Consider the following 18,038-nt stretch of genomic DNA (forward strand, 5'->3'; position numbering starts at 1 on the left):
TACAGATGTTTGACGGCTGCACACAGGGGACCCTGTCAGGGTTAATGAGAATGAGCTGGGAAAACCCTAACCTTGACACGAGGTCCAGCACAAAAAATGTACAATTTACTGCAGCTTTCCAGTTTTAACCTCAAAGCTCGTGATTAGAGGCAAACATAACATCATTCTTAAACTACATCATTTCCTTTAAGCAGGGGTTCCACTGACTGATTGTTATTTTAAGATGTCATTGAGTCATAGGATGGGGCACTGATTTGCTCCAGGCATCCCATAACCAACACCACATGCTCTCTCGGAATGTGACCAGAAATAGTTGAGAGCCTTTGAATTCTCATTATCTCCCAAAAGGCTAGTCTAAACCCTGGGAACTTTTTACTGTTCTCTTCTCCCCCACAACCATAGATGGTCCACATTAGCTAATTATTGGATCCCCTGACTTTTTACTGGAGCATCAGAATTTAAAGTACACTGAGAATATTACAAATCCATAGAGATTCCATCATTTTTCTCACAAATGAGAAAATTCGGTTGAAATTTCACATGAAGGAAATTTAAAATGAAGGGAAAAGAATGAGTGTGTTGGAGGAGTGGGTAGTGGAGTCACTGTAATTTATTTATGCAGTCCCTGGTCTTGGAGGGTTCGAGGGGGACGATTTCAGCCAAAGGGCCAAATATTGATAATCATCCCATGACTTCCAGCTGAAATCTTTCCAGTGAAGAAGGGACATAAGACAATGTTTATGAGGAAAAAATAAAACAATACAACAAAATTGCTTTCTGCAGTTGAATATCCAACAGGAACCCTTGGAATTGTGACCATAGAGGATGTTGGTAGGTTTTAAACAAAAGCATTACCATCAGCTGGAGGCTGGTGCTATGTGGAATCCTCCTCACAATGTTAAAGTCGTGAATTAATAGCACTGGGGCCTAGTACATTACACAGGCAGCTCTATTAGAAAAGGCTGCACAACGTCAAAAGGCTATAAATAGCCCTTGGTTTGGGATTTCATGTTTTCTGAAAGTAAAATTATGGGAAAAATAGGCAACATTTTAATGTTCTCACCCTTCTTGTCCTCAGGGTGTCATGCTTCTCCAAAATTTTCTGGACTTCGGAGTTCTGCTGTCATTTTGTGATGAAGTGATGTCTGATTTGGATATTATTTTAAAATTCAATTTATTTGTTGATCACACAGTGATATGGGGTGGGGGATGGGTGTCAGGACCCACTGCAGACGGGTTGTTACCAGTCCTGAGAGGGATAAGCTTGGCTGGCATCAGCAAAAAGTATGTGTGCATTGTGTTAGAGGGGCAGAAAGTCTGTTCTGATGAAGGATCTTTGACCAGAAATGTTAACTCTTTTTCCTTCCATGGATGCTGCCTGGCCTGCTGAGTTTTCCCAGCATTTTCTGTTTTATTTTGGGTTGAGCCTCTTCATCAGTCCAGATGAAGGTCTTGACCCAAAACCCCAAGTATCCATTTTCCTCCATAGATGCTGCTTGACCTGCTGAGTTCCTCCAGCATCTTGTGTGTTGCTCATTCTTTTATAATGCATGACAGCTTAATTTTTAACAATCTATATTCATTAAAACTCAAAGTCTTTTGATTCAATTAAGTATTATCACTTCAGGCAATAGTGTGAAAGGAATTGTATCAGATCATCTACCCCTTGTACCTCGGTCCTAAACCTTCTGCATCAATGGGTCTGGAAATCAGTAGAGATGGATAGTGGACAGATGGCCTGATATTGCATTACACAGCCAAAGTCCAAATAATACACTTATGGCATTCCAGTGAAGGTTGTAGGAATAGAAATGTTACAAAAGTAAATAAACTAAGAATTATTTTGGAGGAGTGAAGTTTTCTTTTCCACAGCAGCACTGCAAGTAGGACTGTCTGTTTAACACCAGCAAAGCAGTATCTATTGGCCTTCTCCTTGGATCATAAGAGCCAATATTTATGACAGATTTGAATGGGATGTGGGCCTGTCTGTTGAGAGGTGATAGATCCATCTCACAGGGATATTGGTAAACAAGGCTGAGTTTTCATGCTGGTTTTCCTGGTGCTCACCTTCAAATTTGCCATACTTAAGGATACCCTGGAATGTTATTTTTTTTACAGCAGTCAGGTGAAAGCTTTCCTTGCAGAGTGGATGTTGGTGATATCTTTCAAATGCTTTGAGGGCTTGCTGTATGTAGTCCAAGTCTCAGATGCATATGGGAGGACAGTGATCATTACTGCCTTATAGATCATGAGTTTTATGCAATACTTGAGGTTTTGACCTTCATAACCTTTCTCCTCAGTTGGCCAGAGGCTATGCTGGTGCACTGAAGGCCGTAGTGATTTATACCTTTGCTAGGAGGTGGCTCTGGAGATATCAGGAGTGATCCACATTTTCCAAGACCTCGTTGTGGACCTTTATTTGTAGAGGACAGTATTGTAGAAGCCATTGTTTTGCTTTTATGACAGAGTCGACAATGGTTTTGTGATAGGCATCCCAACTCGTGCATACACAAGTGTCATCTGCGTGCACCAGCTCAGCTACTGAGGTTGGGTGACCTTGGTTTTAGAGTGGAGCTGACAAAGATTGAACTGGGAAAAATATAACTCCCTTCACCCTCATAAAGTAGTGGATGTAGCACAAATTTTCAACATAAGCATTCAAGACTAAATGATTAACTTCTTTAAGAAGAATCTAGATGGGAAGATCTCCTTCAATAAAGATCTAGTTGTGCAGATGTGGAATCCCAAGGGAGAGAGACACTCTTAACTGACCTAACGTTTCAAGAGATATGATGATTGCCCTCTTGATTGGGCTAATGATGCAATGGGACATAGAGGGTATTGACTGCAAAAGGTAGCAGACTGGAATTGAATAATGAAGGGGTGGAGGATTATGCCAGCTTGGTTGATTGACTTTTAGGGAATCAGGAAGTATTCATATAATGAGGAACTCGCAGCTCAGGAATAGGCCATTGGATCCAAATGCTCTCTGGTGATGTATTTATGCTCCCCTTTCCCTGTTTCGTCTAAAACCATCAGAACCCTCCTTTTCTTTTTCAATCTTTTTATTAATTTTCAAATTAATACAGATTGATATATAGCATCAGTATTTATACATGTAATACAAAGAGATCAGGATAACAATCATGGCAAAGATAATCATAAAGAACAATAAAATATAAAAAAAATCTGTAGATCCAACGATCTCTTAGTAAATGAATATAATATAAAAGAAAGGAAAGAAAGAAATTTATTATATAAATTTAAAAAAAGAAAGAAAAAAAACCCAAATCAGTAAGAAAAATTATAAATAATATAAACTAATCAGAAAAATTGCAAAAAAAAAACAAACAACGAAAAAAAGAAAGAAAAAACTGGGCTAAAATTTCTCAGTAGAAGCAGAGCAATATTATGTCGTCAGCTCCGTTCCTCTAAGTTAGAAAGTTACTGAAAGGGGATCTACATCATGTGAAAATATTGAATAAATGGACTCCAAATATCTTCAAGTTTAAGTGAAGGATCAACAGTACCACTCCTTATTTTTTCCAAGTTTAAACATGATATAGTTTGAGAAGAACCCTCCTATTCCTTTTCCTTTTCTGTACTTATTAACCTTCGCCTTGTGTGCTTTTATGTCATTTATCTCAACTACATGTGGTAGTGAGTTCTGTGTTCTACTCACACTGCTTTGTTCAGCACATAAGAAAATGAAGCAGAGCAGACCACTTGGTCCCTTGAGACTTCTCCCCCATTCAATAAGATCATAACTAATCTTTTACCTCACTGTCATTCTCCTACATTTACCCCATATCCTTTGATTCCCTGAATATCCAAGAATCTATCAATCTCTGTCTTGAATACATACATTGACTGAGCCTCCACAGCTCTCTTGGCTAGAGAATTCCAAAGATTCACCATTCTCTGGATGAATAAACATTTTCTTATCTTTGTCATGAATGGCTGACCCCATTATTTTGAGATTGTGACCCTTTGTTCTAAATACCCTGGTATGTCATCCCTGCATGCACCTTGTCCAGCTCTGTTAGAATTTTGTGTAATTCAGTTCAATCTTTCATTCTTCTAAACTCAAGACAGTGTAGACGTATTCTGTTCAATCTCTCCTCATAGAACAGACATCCTTTCCCCCCTTCCTAGGAATCAGTCTGGTGAATCTTGCTTGTATTTCCTTTTATTGCATGTACATCCTTATGCAGGTAGGGTGACCAGGCCTCTACACCATATTCCAGGTACGATCTCATAAGAGTCATATATACTTGTAGTAAGGCATCTTTATTCTTGTGCTCAACTTGCTTGAAGTCCAATATATTGCTTTCCTTTCAAATTGCTTGCTGCACCTGCATTTTAATATTGAGTGAATTGAGAAATACTATTCAATTTCTCACCTATTAAAATGTACTCCACCTTTAACAAAGTGGATGACCAAATTATATTCCATCTGCAATGTCCTTGCTTATTTGTTTAATCTGTCTCTCTCCCTGAAGCCTCACTGCATCATCCTCACAATCCACACTGTCACCCAGCTGTGTAATATCAGCAGACTTGGATATATTATACTTGATTCCCTTATCCAGATCATTGACATAGATTGTGAAAAGCTGGGCACCCAAGACCAATCCTTGTGGCACCCCACAAGTCACAGCCCCCAGAGCTGAAAATGAACGAATTATTCCTACTCTGCTGTCTGTTCGTTATCTAGTCCCCCAGTCCATGCCAGTACATTACCCCAAACCTATGTGCTCTAATTTTGTTTTATAATCTCTGGGTGAGACCTTATTAAATGCCATCTGAAAGTCCAATTATGCCACATCCTCTGGTTCTGCCCATTACAATATCAAAAAACTTTGAGATTGGTCAAATATGATTCCCCTTTCACAAATCCATGTTGATTTTGCCTAATCCTATTATTTTCGAAGTGCCCTCTTATCACTTCCTTGATAATAGATTCTGGCATTTTCCCTGCCACAGATGTCAATTTAATTGATCCATAGTTCCCTGTTTCCTGTCTCCTTTCTTAAATAGTGGAGTTACATTTGCTGCCTTCCAATCTGTGGAAACTGTTCCACAATCCATAAAAATTTGAAAGATGACAACCAGTGTTTCCATTATCTCCACTGCAATTCTTTCAGAACCTTGGGATGCACATTGTCAGGTCCTGGGAACATATTGGCTTTCAGTCCCATTAATTTCTCTCATTTTCTCATTTTACTATTGTAAATTCGTTACGGCTCCCTATTCACTCTGTAGTTCTCCACTATTTCTAGGTTTTCTGTGTCTTCCTTGAAAAGAGACACAAAATATTTCTTTATTTTCTCTGCAATTCCCTTATTCCCAAGTAGGCCTGTTAGAGACATGTTAATTTTCGCTAATGTTTTACTTTTTACATCTTTTAGAAGCTCTCAATCAGTTTTTCGGTTTCTTGCTAGATTATTTTCACATGGTACTTCCTTTTTTACTTATCAGTCTCTTGGTACTCCTTTTCTGAAATCTGTCATTGTCCCAATCCTCAGGCTTACTGCTCTTCTTGGCAACATTATAAGCCTCTTCCTGTGATCTAATATTCTGTCTAACTTTTCCTTCTGCACTTTTCCTACTTTGGCTGTAATGGGATATGTATTTGCTATAATCTATGTCTTAATTATTTAAATGTCAGCCATTGCTTATTTACTGTCACAGCTTTTAATGTGGTTTCCTGCCACAGCCTACTCATGCCTTACATCTTCATCAACATTTTGTTTAAATTTACGAGCCTGATCAATTTTATCACATTATGATCACTCTTTCCTAAAGTCCCCTGAACCATGAGATTATTAATTATGCCTTCTCATTACTAGATCTAAAATGACCTGTTCCCTTGTTCGTTCCTCAACATACTGAGCTAGAAAACCACCTCTTATACGGTCCATAAGTTTATCCAATGTAATTTGGTATGCCCCAGTCAATATGTAGATCAAAGCCCCGCTCTATTATTGTATTGCCCTTGTTGAATGGGCCTCCAATTTCCAGATTGTGCTGTGCCCTACAGTATCACTACTGCTTGGTGGCCTATAACTCTCACCATTGCTGTTTTTTAGCTCCACCCAAACTAATCCTACTACCTTATTTTCCAAGCTCTGATCTCTCTCTACTACTTTTAACCGATTCTGTATTAACTTCTTGTCCATTTTCCCCATCCCTTCCAAAAGTTAACTGTTGTAGAATATTTAGTTCCTAATCTTGGTCATTTTGCAACTACAGCTCTGTAAAGGGCATAAGATAATAGCTATTTATTTCTATTTGTGCCACTAATTCATATTCCTTACTATGAATGCTGCCAACACTCAGTTAAAGAGCCTTCAGTTTTGTCTTTACCTGTTTTCTCTGCTCTTATTGAAGGTTTACTAATTGAAGTCATCCACACAAGCTGCAATAATTGCATCCCTATTGGATAAATGGAAGGGCTGAGGCTCCTTCAAAGCCTCCATACCAGTTGGATCTCCATACCAGCCTCATTGCTAATCGTACCCATCAATCCTTGACTGACTAGTTCTGCAGTACTTAATTTAAGGGATGTGACTGCCTAATAGAGAAAAATGTCCAGGTAGCTGTCTCCTTCCATGATGCATTGCAATGTCTGCACCTAAGACTTCAGATCACCAACTCTGAGCCGAGCTTCTTCAAGTTGCAGACATTCACTGCGTATGTGGTCATCATGCTCTCACAAACTGCAGTGGCAATATATCATTAGCCCTGCCATACCTATTTTAATTTAAATAATTTATCTAATTAATTTTATTTCAATGTTTAGTTATTTTTTAAATATAAAATTGTAGAGTTGCCTTTACTTCACCAAAATCTCTTACTCCCAGTGTCCACACTCCATTGATCCTCAGTGTCAACCATCTATAACATTAAACATGGAGCGTAAAATTCATAATATGGTAAAGAAACAAAAAGAGTTTGAATCTCTATAGCACCTGTTCCAACTTTAGATTGTTTCAAGGCATGTTACAGCCAGTGAAGTACTTCTGAGGTATAGTCACTGTTATATTTTATAAGTTTTCCTTCCCTCTTATTCATGCTATCTGGTCACATCCAGAAAGTACTCAGGTGCAGAATATTTTGCGCAAAAGAACTGAAAATATAGATGTAAAGAAGTACTGTGTAAACCAAATGATAACAAAATCATGCACAACAAGATCTTACAAACTGCAATGTGATGATGAGCAGGTGATCTGATTTTTTTAAGATGTTGGTTTAGTCGATATTATGTAGGATATCTGACAAAAATTCACCTGCTCTCCAAAACAATGTGAATGGTATCATTTGTGTCCATGTGAAAGGGCCTTCCTTAGTGTCTCATCTGAAAATCCAGGATTCCCTCAGTACAATTCATGGAACACAAGGTAACATGGCCAGGTAACGTGTTAGAGGGATAAACATTGAACAGAATGTTTGTACAGTCTGATGAAGGAGGAGAGTCGATGGGCTAAATGTTTCCCTCTTGTTCTATATTTAGTGAAGACACAAGAGACTGCAGATGCTGGAATCTGGAGCAACACAAAAAGTACTGGAGGAACTCAGCAGGTCAGGCAGCATCTGTGGAGGGAAGTGGATAGTTGATGTTTTGGGTCAAGACCAGATGAAGGGTCTCAACTCAACGTCGACTGTCCACTTCCCTCCATAGATGCTGCCTGACCTGCTGACCTCCAGCACTTATTGTGTTGTTCTATATTTAGTAATGCCTTAACTAAATAATTTTTGTTTCCTTTGTTTCAGAGTTCTTTAAGTTTAAGGGCTTCGGCAGTTTAACAAATATCCCGCGATCTCTGTCAATCCGACGTTCGTCAAGCAGTTCTGAAAGCAAGAAGAAAGAGCTGGGAGAGAACCATTTGGATTTCCGGGTTGATAAAGAGGCAGTGCAAGAAACATTGGATGATTTGGAAACCACGCCCCGGAGCCCTGGCTATGCCCGATCAAGTGAAATGTATACCTATATTGGTACAATGCCACGTCGGAACTCTAATAGGGTAGAGAAAAAGCCAAGGACTGCCGAAGGACAGACTGGAGGAAGGAGTAAACTTGGGCCTCTGCCACCTGTGCCAGACAGTGATCAAAATGAGCCATCGGATAAGGAGCAATCACTGGCTGAGGTGGCACAGCCAAACAAGAAGGCCAGTGTCGTTCAGGAATGTCAGAGCCCCAACCATTTACAGCCAATGCTCTTTGACTCTAAAGCATCGTCGTCAAACTCAACTATTTCCTCAACCCAGTCATCTCCTCATCAAAACAAGAATGATCAGAAGAGTCATGTTGAACCCCAATTTAAAGATATTCAGGGAAAATCCAATGAACTTGAAAATGGAGAAGTTCAGGCTTCAGAAGTTCAGGCATTTTCTGCTGGACAACTTAATCACATAGGACCAGAGATCATAGATGACAAGAGTGAGCTGTCAGATGACAGGTAAGATAATCTGTGGGCTTTCTAATGCATCCAACCACAAGACATTAGCTGTACTTTAAAATTTGAAAAACCCAACAGCTGATTAATTCTCCTTTTATTGTGTACTTGATAACAATTTTTAGTAGGGGTTAAGTTGAATCAACCTGGATTGGCAACTGCTCAAAGGGAGGCCTGTATAAAACTGTTCTTGAATAACATTACTCAAATTTAATTATAAGTAAATCTTGCATTTGATTGAGCAAATGTAATTCTTCTCTGATTTAATTTTTCAATGAAAATCTTGCTTCAGTTATTCATGTTGGATATAATATACTGAACTATAGAAAGAATGATAGCCATTCAGTCTATCCAACTCAGTACTCTATATGTGTTTTGACACTCGCATTCCATACCCTGATGACAAAAATGACCGCAGCTGGTGGAATATGGAAAAAAAACAGAACCCCAGGAAGCACTCAGTGGGTCAAGCAGCATCTGTGGAGGTAACAGATGTAAGTCAACATTTCGGGTCGACACCCTTCATTGGGACTGAAAGGGAAGAGGATCGATTGCCAGTGTATAGCAGTACGAGAGGGTGGGGGAAGTGGGATAGAGGCTGGTAGATGATAGGTGGAACCAGATGGGGAAGGGATAATTGGCAGATGGAACCAAGTGGAGGAAGAGGATGGGAAAGATGTACAAAGGGAGGAAAAAAGCTAGGTGGACAGGGAATGTGTGTGGAAGGAGTACACTGGGGTTAAAAACCTGAAATTAAAAAATTCAGCATTCATATCTTTGGGTTATAAACTACACAAGTGGAGTAGGAAATGTTCTTTCAATTTGCGTTTGATCTCTCTAGCAATAGAGAAGGCCAAGGACAGACAGATCGGTGTGGGAGTGGGAAGGAGAGTTAAAATGAGAAACAAAGGACTTCTGATGCTGGAATATTTAGGTGGAAAAACACTATGATGCTGGAGGAACTCAGCAGGCCAGGCAGCATCTGTGGAGAAAAGCAGGCGGTCAACGTTTTGGGTCAGGACCCTTCTTCAGAACTGAAGATGGGAAAAGGAGAAGCCCAATATATAGGAGGGAAAAGCAGACCAGTGATAGGCGGACAAAATAGGGGAGCCGGGGTGGGCACAAGGTGGTGATAGGTAGATACAGGTAAGAGATAGTAATAGGCAGGTGCAGGGAAGGAGGGGAGAGCAGGTCCACTGGGGGATGCTCAAAGGTAAGGAGGAAAAAAGGAGGTAGAAAAAAAGAGGCTAGGAAAGGGAAGAAAAGAAGAGGCATGGTTGGCGGTGGATGTGGGGGGTGCAGTGTGGGGATTACCTAAAGTGGGAGAATTCAATGTTCATGCCGTTAGGCTGCAAGGTTCTAAGACGGAAAATGAGGTGCTGTTCCTCCAGTTTGCGCTTGGACTTCTGGCAGTGGAGGTGGATAAGGATTGACATCTGTGATGGAGCAGGAGGGGAATTGAAGTGACTGGTAACTGGGAGATGCAGATCGCGGTTACGGACAGAGCGCAGGTGTTCTGCGAAATGGTCACCTAGTCTGTGTTTGATCTCACCAATGTAGAGGAGGCCACACTTGGAGCACCGAATGCAGTAGATGATATTAAGGGAGGTGCAGGTAACTCTCTGTCTCACCTGAAAGGACGGTTTGGGTCCCTGGATAGAGGTGGTGTAGGGGCAGGTGTTGCACCTATGGCGGGTGCAGTGGAAAGTCCCCGGGGTGGGAGTGGGATGGGTGGGGAGGGAGGAGTGAACTAGGGAGTCGTGGAGTAAAATGATATGTAACCTGAAACTTGAGATGACCATTGAGGTCAGAGCACTGGTGCTCCCCAAAATGCTTGCTTAGTCTATGCTTGGTTTCACCAGCACCTCTTCCAACCTGGTCAATTACATTCGGTGCTCATAATATGGCCCCCTCTACATTATTGAAACCAAGCATAGGCTAGGCAACCCCGTTTTGCAACTCACCTGCGCTCTTGTCTGAAACGGCCACCTTGAGCTTCCAGCTGCATGTTATTTTAACTCTCCCTCCCACTCCCACACTGGCCTGTCTGTCCTCTGCCTTCTCCATTGCCATGGAGAGGTCAAACGCCTGGGTAGCTTGCATTGAATGTTCCAGTTTCAGATAATCCACATCTCATATGTTCTCCTCCCACACACATTCACCTATCCATCTATTTTTTTTCTCCCTTTGTTCACCTTTCTAATCCCCTCCCTCCCCCCCCACCTGGTTCCATCTGCCGATCATCCCTTCCCCATCTGGTTCCACCTTTCATCTCCCAGCCTCTATCCTACACCCTACACCCACACACCCTCCTCATGCCTTTATATATACACTTGCAACTTTCCTTTTCCCTCTAAGTCCAGATGTAGGGTCTTGACCTGAAACGTTGATTTATACCTTTTGCTTCCACAGATTCTGCTTGACCCCCTGAGTTCTTCCAGCATTTTGCATTTTGTTTCATACTCTCATGTTAATAGGCACACGAGTAGAATATTTACCCTTTCCCCAGCAATTCTGGCCTGAAGCACTGCACTCTAAAAGACCTTTGGCCTTCAAATTCTGGTGCATCCCGAAGGGTGTGCTGGAATGATGTGGCAGCAGGGCACCAAAGACCAGTGTGTCAGAATGGGGCTCTGGACCTTGAAGGGTTGGGATCAACATGGAAGGTTAGTGATGAAGTGGAAGTAGTGGAGACAATGGTCATTCCTGGGACAATATGATCCAAGTGCTCTAATAGGAGAGCTGCACAGGGAGTGATGTCAGCCCATGCACTCTGACGTGGAAATTGATTTGTCCTGCATGCAAAGGATTGTTTTTATTTGTCTTTCACTTTGGGGTGGTTGGTGGGGTGGGGGATGGAGGAGATGATTTAAAGTCACATTGGACTAGGTTTATTATTGTCACATGTACTGAGGTACAGTGAAAAACTTGCCTTGCATACCGTTCATACAGATCAATTCATTACACAGTGCTTCGAGGTAGTACAAGGTAAAACAATACAGAATGCAGAATAAAGTGTCACAGCTACAGAGAAAGTGCAGTGCAGGTAGACAAAGTGCAAGGTCATAACAAGGTAGATTGTGATTGGATTTCTTGACAACTGTGTCTTGAAGAGGCAAAACATGTGGAACAATCCAGCATGATTTTCATTGAAAAAACTAGTTGACTGTAAGGGATTTCAGGTTGGATTCGGATAACAAAATCCTTCCCAGACTATCATCATATTCAAGGGAGCCACTGCTTTCAACTATTAATTGATTGGTTGATGCTGGCTATGTGATTGACTCAAAAAGAAGCCAATAGCTGTCTGAGTTTTGGAAACCCTTGGTTACAGTTTAATTATTAAGTGATGTTTTTGGATGCTGGAGGATGTGCCTACAAATTGAAGCTCCTTCTCACTTTGCCTGTATCATTACCAGGATGCAGTGTGCTAGTAAAGTGCAGACAAAATTTGCTGCCAGGAATCCAGAGAGAGCTGAGGGTTACAGAATCACATACACCTGGCTTGACTCATGTTGATCAATGCCTGACAATACCACAACATTCTTGCCATAGCAATGCTCTCAGGAGTTCAACTGCAGATAATGTTTGTAGAACTAATTTGGCTAGTTAAAATAGCACTTAGGTGCAACAGACAGACCAGTAAGTTACAAGTTCAGTTTCCTGTTTGTACAGAATTAATTACCTCAGCCAAGAGTGCTTGGAAGAGTCCAGATGACTTCAGTACCCTTGGGTCAGCAAGGGAGAGTCAGCTGGTGTTTCCACTTTTGAGCCCCAGCTGAACAGCCCTGTTGCCAAGTACACATACCAAGAACATTCAATGAGCAGAAGTCGAGACTAGGCCATGATATCTCTGCTGCCTACTCTCCCATGGCACAAAGTCTGTAGACTGCTGGGAATCAACATAGGCACCAGACCAGGCCACTTAGGCCGTCAAACCACCACTCAATTAGATCACAACTGATCTGTTTGTTGACTTTGTCCACTGCCTTGGTTTTTTAACATTTAATAACACATTATTGGTCTAAGATATCGGTCTCAGTTTTGAAATTTTCAGTTGAACCCAACAGCATTTTGGAGAGAGTTCTTGATTTTCACCACCCACAGGATCTCGGTGAGGTAACTGAAACTGACCAGAAACTAGGGAGCTGCATCCTAGTGAACAGGTCATGACTTATGGAATTAGATGCAATGGGGAAGGAGGAGCAGAAACTGACAGGGGAAATGGTAGAATATGTGTTTGCTGCATGGGTCAGTGCAAATCATAACCCATTTTGGAGAAGTGGAATTGCTTATCCTTCCTTTATGCAATGAAACTGCTGATTATGGGGAACTCAGATGTATTCATAAGTCTCTTCTGGAGTTATCCTCCACTGCAATTGGTGGAGGAACACCAGTCTCTGAAAGGACCTGTACATTAGGACAATGGGTCCCACATACTGGACCAAAACCCTTTCTCCAATCTGTTGCATAAAAGAACAAAGAGATCAAACAAGCCCAAAGCTGTCTGCATCTGCCTGTGATGGCCCAAACCAACCTTGGTCCAGTTATGTTGGTGCTGGTTGAACACTTTCAGATCAATTCAGGTTTGTCAAGAGTTACTCAGGTCTTTTCAGATCTACGTGGGTTGACCCAGATTAATCTTTCTACACATAGCTACTCAGTCTCCCAGGTCAATCTAGGGATGTCCAGATGATCCTGGAATTCTCAAGATCTACACAAAATTATCCAGATTTGCATGGATAGATTGATTGATCTGTCCAGATCTACTCTGGACAAATCTGGTAATCCAATGCTCTCGCCTCCTGGATTCAGGACCAATTCTATGAGAATCAGTAACTCGTCTAAATGGCCTTGCATCAGTTTACATATTGGGTGGGAGGGTTGGTGTGGAGGATGGGTTATGAGTTCTCAATAGAGATTGGCTTGTTGCTGCTCACATAATGGGATGTCTGAAGATTTTCCTGAGATGCAATGACTTGCTCTCTTTATGTCCTTCCAATCCCTGTGCCTTCTCTTTGTAACATTGCATTCACTTGCCTGGGTCCCACATTCTGGACCAAAACCCTTTCTCTAATTTGCTTCTCTTCTTTAAAACGCAGCTCTTTAACCAAACCCCTCCTAACGTCATCTTTATATTGGTCCAGTTTTTCTCTAATGGGTCTGTTAAGCTTCTTGGATTTCTTTAGATCCATATTGAAGAAACTGCATTAGTGCCATCTGCAGCTGCTGTTGTTTGACTTTGCAGCAAGAATGAATGTACTGCAACTAACTTTCAGCAGGATATTTGACTGTGGAAGGTGTCATGGTCAAGCCAGCAGCTGCAGGTAAATGGCCAGACTGCCTGTAGCTATCTGAATTCAATGCAAGGCCTGAGCTAGAAATGAATCACCAAGAAGAAGCCATTGACATTGAACCAGACTTGTGGGGGAGTAGGTCCGATACCCTTTCAGCTCATGGCTGCTTCCCGTTTTCCTCTTTGGAGAGAATTTTCTTCACTGGTAGCAGAAATTTTATATTGCCCTTGCAGCTTTTAAATGTTAAATTATTGAAGCCAATGATAGTTCTACTCATTAACGATAAATTATACTGGAAAAAAAAGTCAGTAATTGGCCAACCGAAGGGATTACTGAACCTCACAGGCATTAAATATGCAGAAAAAACACAAATAGTCTTAAACTTGAATAAGGGAGCTTACAGTTTAACTCTCCAGTACAAGTACAACATAGAGAAGAAGTGGATAATGTGTGAGAAAGTGGCTGGAGATGATGAGATTTCTTTCAACAAGACAGAACATTCATTCACCGCGTGGGGAGACGAGGTTTTAGTACAATCCTGTAATCCCATTCACAAGTTCAAACTTCTGAATATTATACCTAATCAGTAATTTTATCAAAACCTTTTCAGAAAAAAAAGTCAGCAGCCAGGCAAAAATGGGATTAAGTCCCTGCCCCCTCACTTGGCTGGATTGGTACATTCCATAAGTAGTTCTTTCCTCTCTCTCTCTCTTTCTCTCTCTCTCTCTCTCTCTCTACCCAGCACCCGCTTCTGAGAGAGGTCTGTTGAGATTGGATTAGCCTCTGTGTGAGACTGTCAGTCAAGCCCTTACGGTGGGAGCTGTGTGCCTTAATATTTGCTCAGCAGAGTGTAAGACAAGAGTCACTCAGTCCTGTCGGAGGCATAGTAAGATAGCAAGTAAGTACAGATGACAGAACTAGCCAGTGGAGGCTGGACCATGGGTCTGAGGTAGGTCGGATGTGCTTTTGTCGTTTTTCCCCTCTCCCCTATGCACTTATCGGTTTAGTGAAGTTAACCTAATCCAGCTGTTGCTTTGAACGAAATCTGCAGTTTCAAACTGGGGTGGAATTTAGGATTTACTGTTTGACTAGCTTTTAGCTTGGGGTTTCTTCAGTTCCCTCTTTGTTTCTCAAACAACTTTCTTTTTCACTGGAAGGGTTGGAGCGGCTGTAGATATTCCATCACTCTTGCAGATGGAACATTGCTTTTAAGTGCAACAAATGCCAGATTTGTTTAACCAGCCAAAGTTGAGAGTTCCTTTTGCCTCCTGGTGTGACAAAGCTTCTGGGTGTCCATGAAAAGAAGACAGGTCAGAGGGAGGCTGTCAAAAAGTGAGAGTTTAACAGTTTGTTAAAGAGACCCAGAAAGATAAATAGAGGCAGTGTGAGAACGTCAAAGGCTGCTAACAATTATGACGCACAGAGTCAGTGCATAAGATGCACAACAGTATTAAAAGCACAGACACAGAAGAGGGCAGATAGTGAGATATCTACATGGAGATGCTCAGGAAACGCAGGAGGAAAGTTCAGAGAGAAGAAGAGAATAAAAGTGAGTGGATCGTGCCAGATGGGGTAAAAGGATCAATTGAAAAGATAGGGAGGAGTTCAAACGAAAGGCAGAGAGAACTGGTGGCTGAATTCTCCTTTAAGGTGCTGTTTGCATTTAGTAACTGCTATCTCAGATGATTCCTTGTCTCTGCACCACTATTGATAGGTTCTTGGTATTAGACCACCAATTATCTGTAAACAGAATATCTGATGACCTCTTGGTCTCTATTTGTTCTCTTCCTCAGAACCAGAAACTGTGCCATATGATCGTGGTCTTTTCTCAGTTGTCTGGTTTTAACTGTAGCAGAATTGGCCACATTATGCAGGAGTGATCTGATCCACCAAATTTTCTGATTAGCGTCTTAAGATTCCTGCTGGATCAGAATGGCAACTGCCTGGCTCAAACTACTTCCAATGTAGTTGAGTAGCAATATTGGCTGAACAGATGACATGGGCGAGCTACCAAAAGCATCAGATATTTGTGGAACTGTATCTCAGCAAATAGCCAGTGCTAACAGAACAAAGTGGTGGGCGTGGAGGCAGGGTGAGAGATTGGGAGGGTGGAGGTGAGATGGTGTTTTCAGGTGGCATCTTCTATTAAAATGCAATTTGGGAAATGTTTTCAAATGATGGAGGAAATAATGATTTCCGTCAAAGACAAATAAGGAATATTGTGTAAACTAAAAAAATTATTAACTATGGTATGTTCATGATCACAAAAGAAACAACATGTTTTTGTACAGTTTCTTTTATGGAATAAAAATATCACAAAACATTTCACAAGAAAGTCATCAGACCAAATTTGTCATTGGCTGCATGGAGAAAATAGAATAAATGCTTAGTCAAAGAGGTAGGTTTTGAGGAACTATTTCAAAGAAACAGTGAAGCAGGGAGGCTTAGGACGGCAAAGTGGCACAGAAGCAGGGTTCTATCCTGATCTCGGGCAGTGTCTGTGTGGAGTATCCATGTTCTTCCTGTGACTGCTGTGTTTTCCCTGGGTGATCCAGTTTCCTCCCACATCCTAAAGACGAGCTGTTTGGTAAGTTAAATGGCAACTGTAAGTTACCCCCACTGCAGGTGAGTGGTAGGAGAATCAGGGTGAAGTTGATGTGCATGGACAGAGAATAGGTTATAGGGGAATGAGATTAATGGGATTTCTCCAGGAGCTGGCATTGCTTTGATGGGCCAAATGGCCTCCTCCTAGAGGATTTCAGAGCTTTGAACCGATAGCACAGCTGCCAAGGTGAAAAAATTTAAATCTGGAATGTGCTTGAGGTCAGAATTGGAGGTGTGCAAGGATCCCAGAGTCTTGTAGACTGGAGGAGATTACAGAGATATGGAGTGATGAGCCCATAGGTCAGGAATTTTAACCAGAGGATGAAGTTTCCAAATTATTATTACTGGCTTATTACACTGCTCCAAAGTTGCCTGGTGACCAGAATGGTGGCTGCAGTTACTGGCAGTTCTTGGGCCTGGGGAAGGCCTGAAAGCTCCTCAAAACCTTCCTTTAAACCTACGTGCTTTCAGTACAGAAATGCACTTTATAAATTGTTGACTTGTACAAAATGCAGCATAAAGGAAGTCAGTTGGATACTTGGAGCTCGACACCAGAGGATTTCCCTCTCACTGTTCAGCTCAATTGTTTATGCATCATTTCCCTCAATAGTTCACCATCATGAGCTCTCATCTGTTTTCCTTTGTTCCTTCCAGAATTGTTATTGCAGACTTTAATGTGAAAGCCGTATTTCCGCATTGCAACATCCTCATCACATCTCTCAGTGGGAGGTAAATGAGTAGAGTTGATACATCAGGCTGACAGTGGTTTTGGGGCTGGGGTATCTTTGCAGGAGGGTAGAGAGAGCAAGAAAAATAGAACAATATATTTCTTTTCTAACTATCTTCAGAGAATAATATAGGGACCTGACAGGAGGTGAAAGGTCTGTCATATAGGAAGAAATGCAGATTATTCAGAAAATGATGAAATTACTCAGTAAGTTAGACATCATCATTTAGAGAGGGAGAAACATGACTCAGAATAGGACAAGGACGCAGTGGGCTTTCCTGTTACATACACTGGACTGGGTTGAATTAATTTGCACAAAGGAGCAAGTCCTGGTTTCTATCATTAGCCATCACTGTGGTGATTAATCCAAACCAAGGCAGTGAGTATAGGCACCGTACTGGACTAGCATCCAGAAACCCGGTGATCTGGTGACATGTGTTCAAATTCGACCATGACTGGTGGGGAATTTGGATTCAAGTAAGTAAATTACACCAAGGATGTATCAGTAATGAGGGCCATGAAACTGATTGCTTCACTAATGACCACAGTGAAAGAAAAATGGTCCACAACTATTTGTGAGTCCAGATCTACCAAAGTGGGTGACCCTTATTTGCCCTCTACAATGATCTGGGGGACTATTAGGGATGTCCATGCCCGGTAATTGAATACATTTAAAAACATTGTCTAGTCCAGATGAAGGATATCGACCCAAAATGTCGACTGTCCATTTTCCTCTACAGATGCTGCCTGACCCTGCTGAGTTCCTTCAGCAGCTCATTTTTTTGCTCCAGATTCGAGAATCTGCAGTATGTTGGTCTCCATTTAAAAACATTATTCTCTGTTTCATGCCTTTTTAAAAGATTTTTTTCTTGTGATTATCATGTAGAAGGGCATTAATGCTTGTGAACAGAAAACTTTACATTTCAAATGCTCGATACCAGTACAAAACCTC

General features: G+C 41.4%; 1 protein-coding gene across 1 annotated transcript in view; it reads left to right on the forward strand.

Moving 5' to 3' along the window:
* The window catches only part of sh2d3ca (SH2 domain containing 3Ca), a 111,031-nt gene that overhangs the window by 21,677 nt on the left and 71,316 nt on the right, over nt 1–18,038 (forward strand). The window contains exon 2 of the mRNA XM_052037197.1: nt 7,777–8,461. Coding sequence (XP_051893157.1) covers nt 7,777–8,461 — 685 coding nt within the window. The remainder of the gene's footprint in view (nt 1–7,776; nt 8,462–18,038) is intronic.

This window comes from Pristis pectinata, chromosome 23 (assembly GCF_009764475.1).
Source record: "Pristis pectinata isolate sPriPec2 chromosome 23, sPriPec2.1.pri, whole genome shotgun sequence".
In the NCBI taxonomy this organism is placed as follows: domain Eukaryota; kingdom Metazoa; phylum Chordata; class Chondrichthyes; order Rhinopristiformes; family Pristidae; genus Pristis; species Pristis pectinata.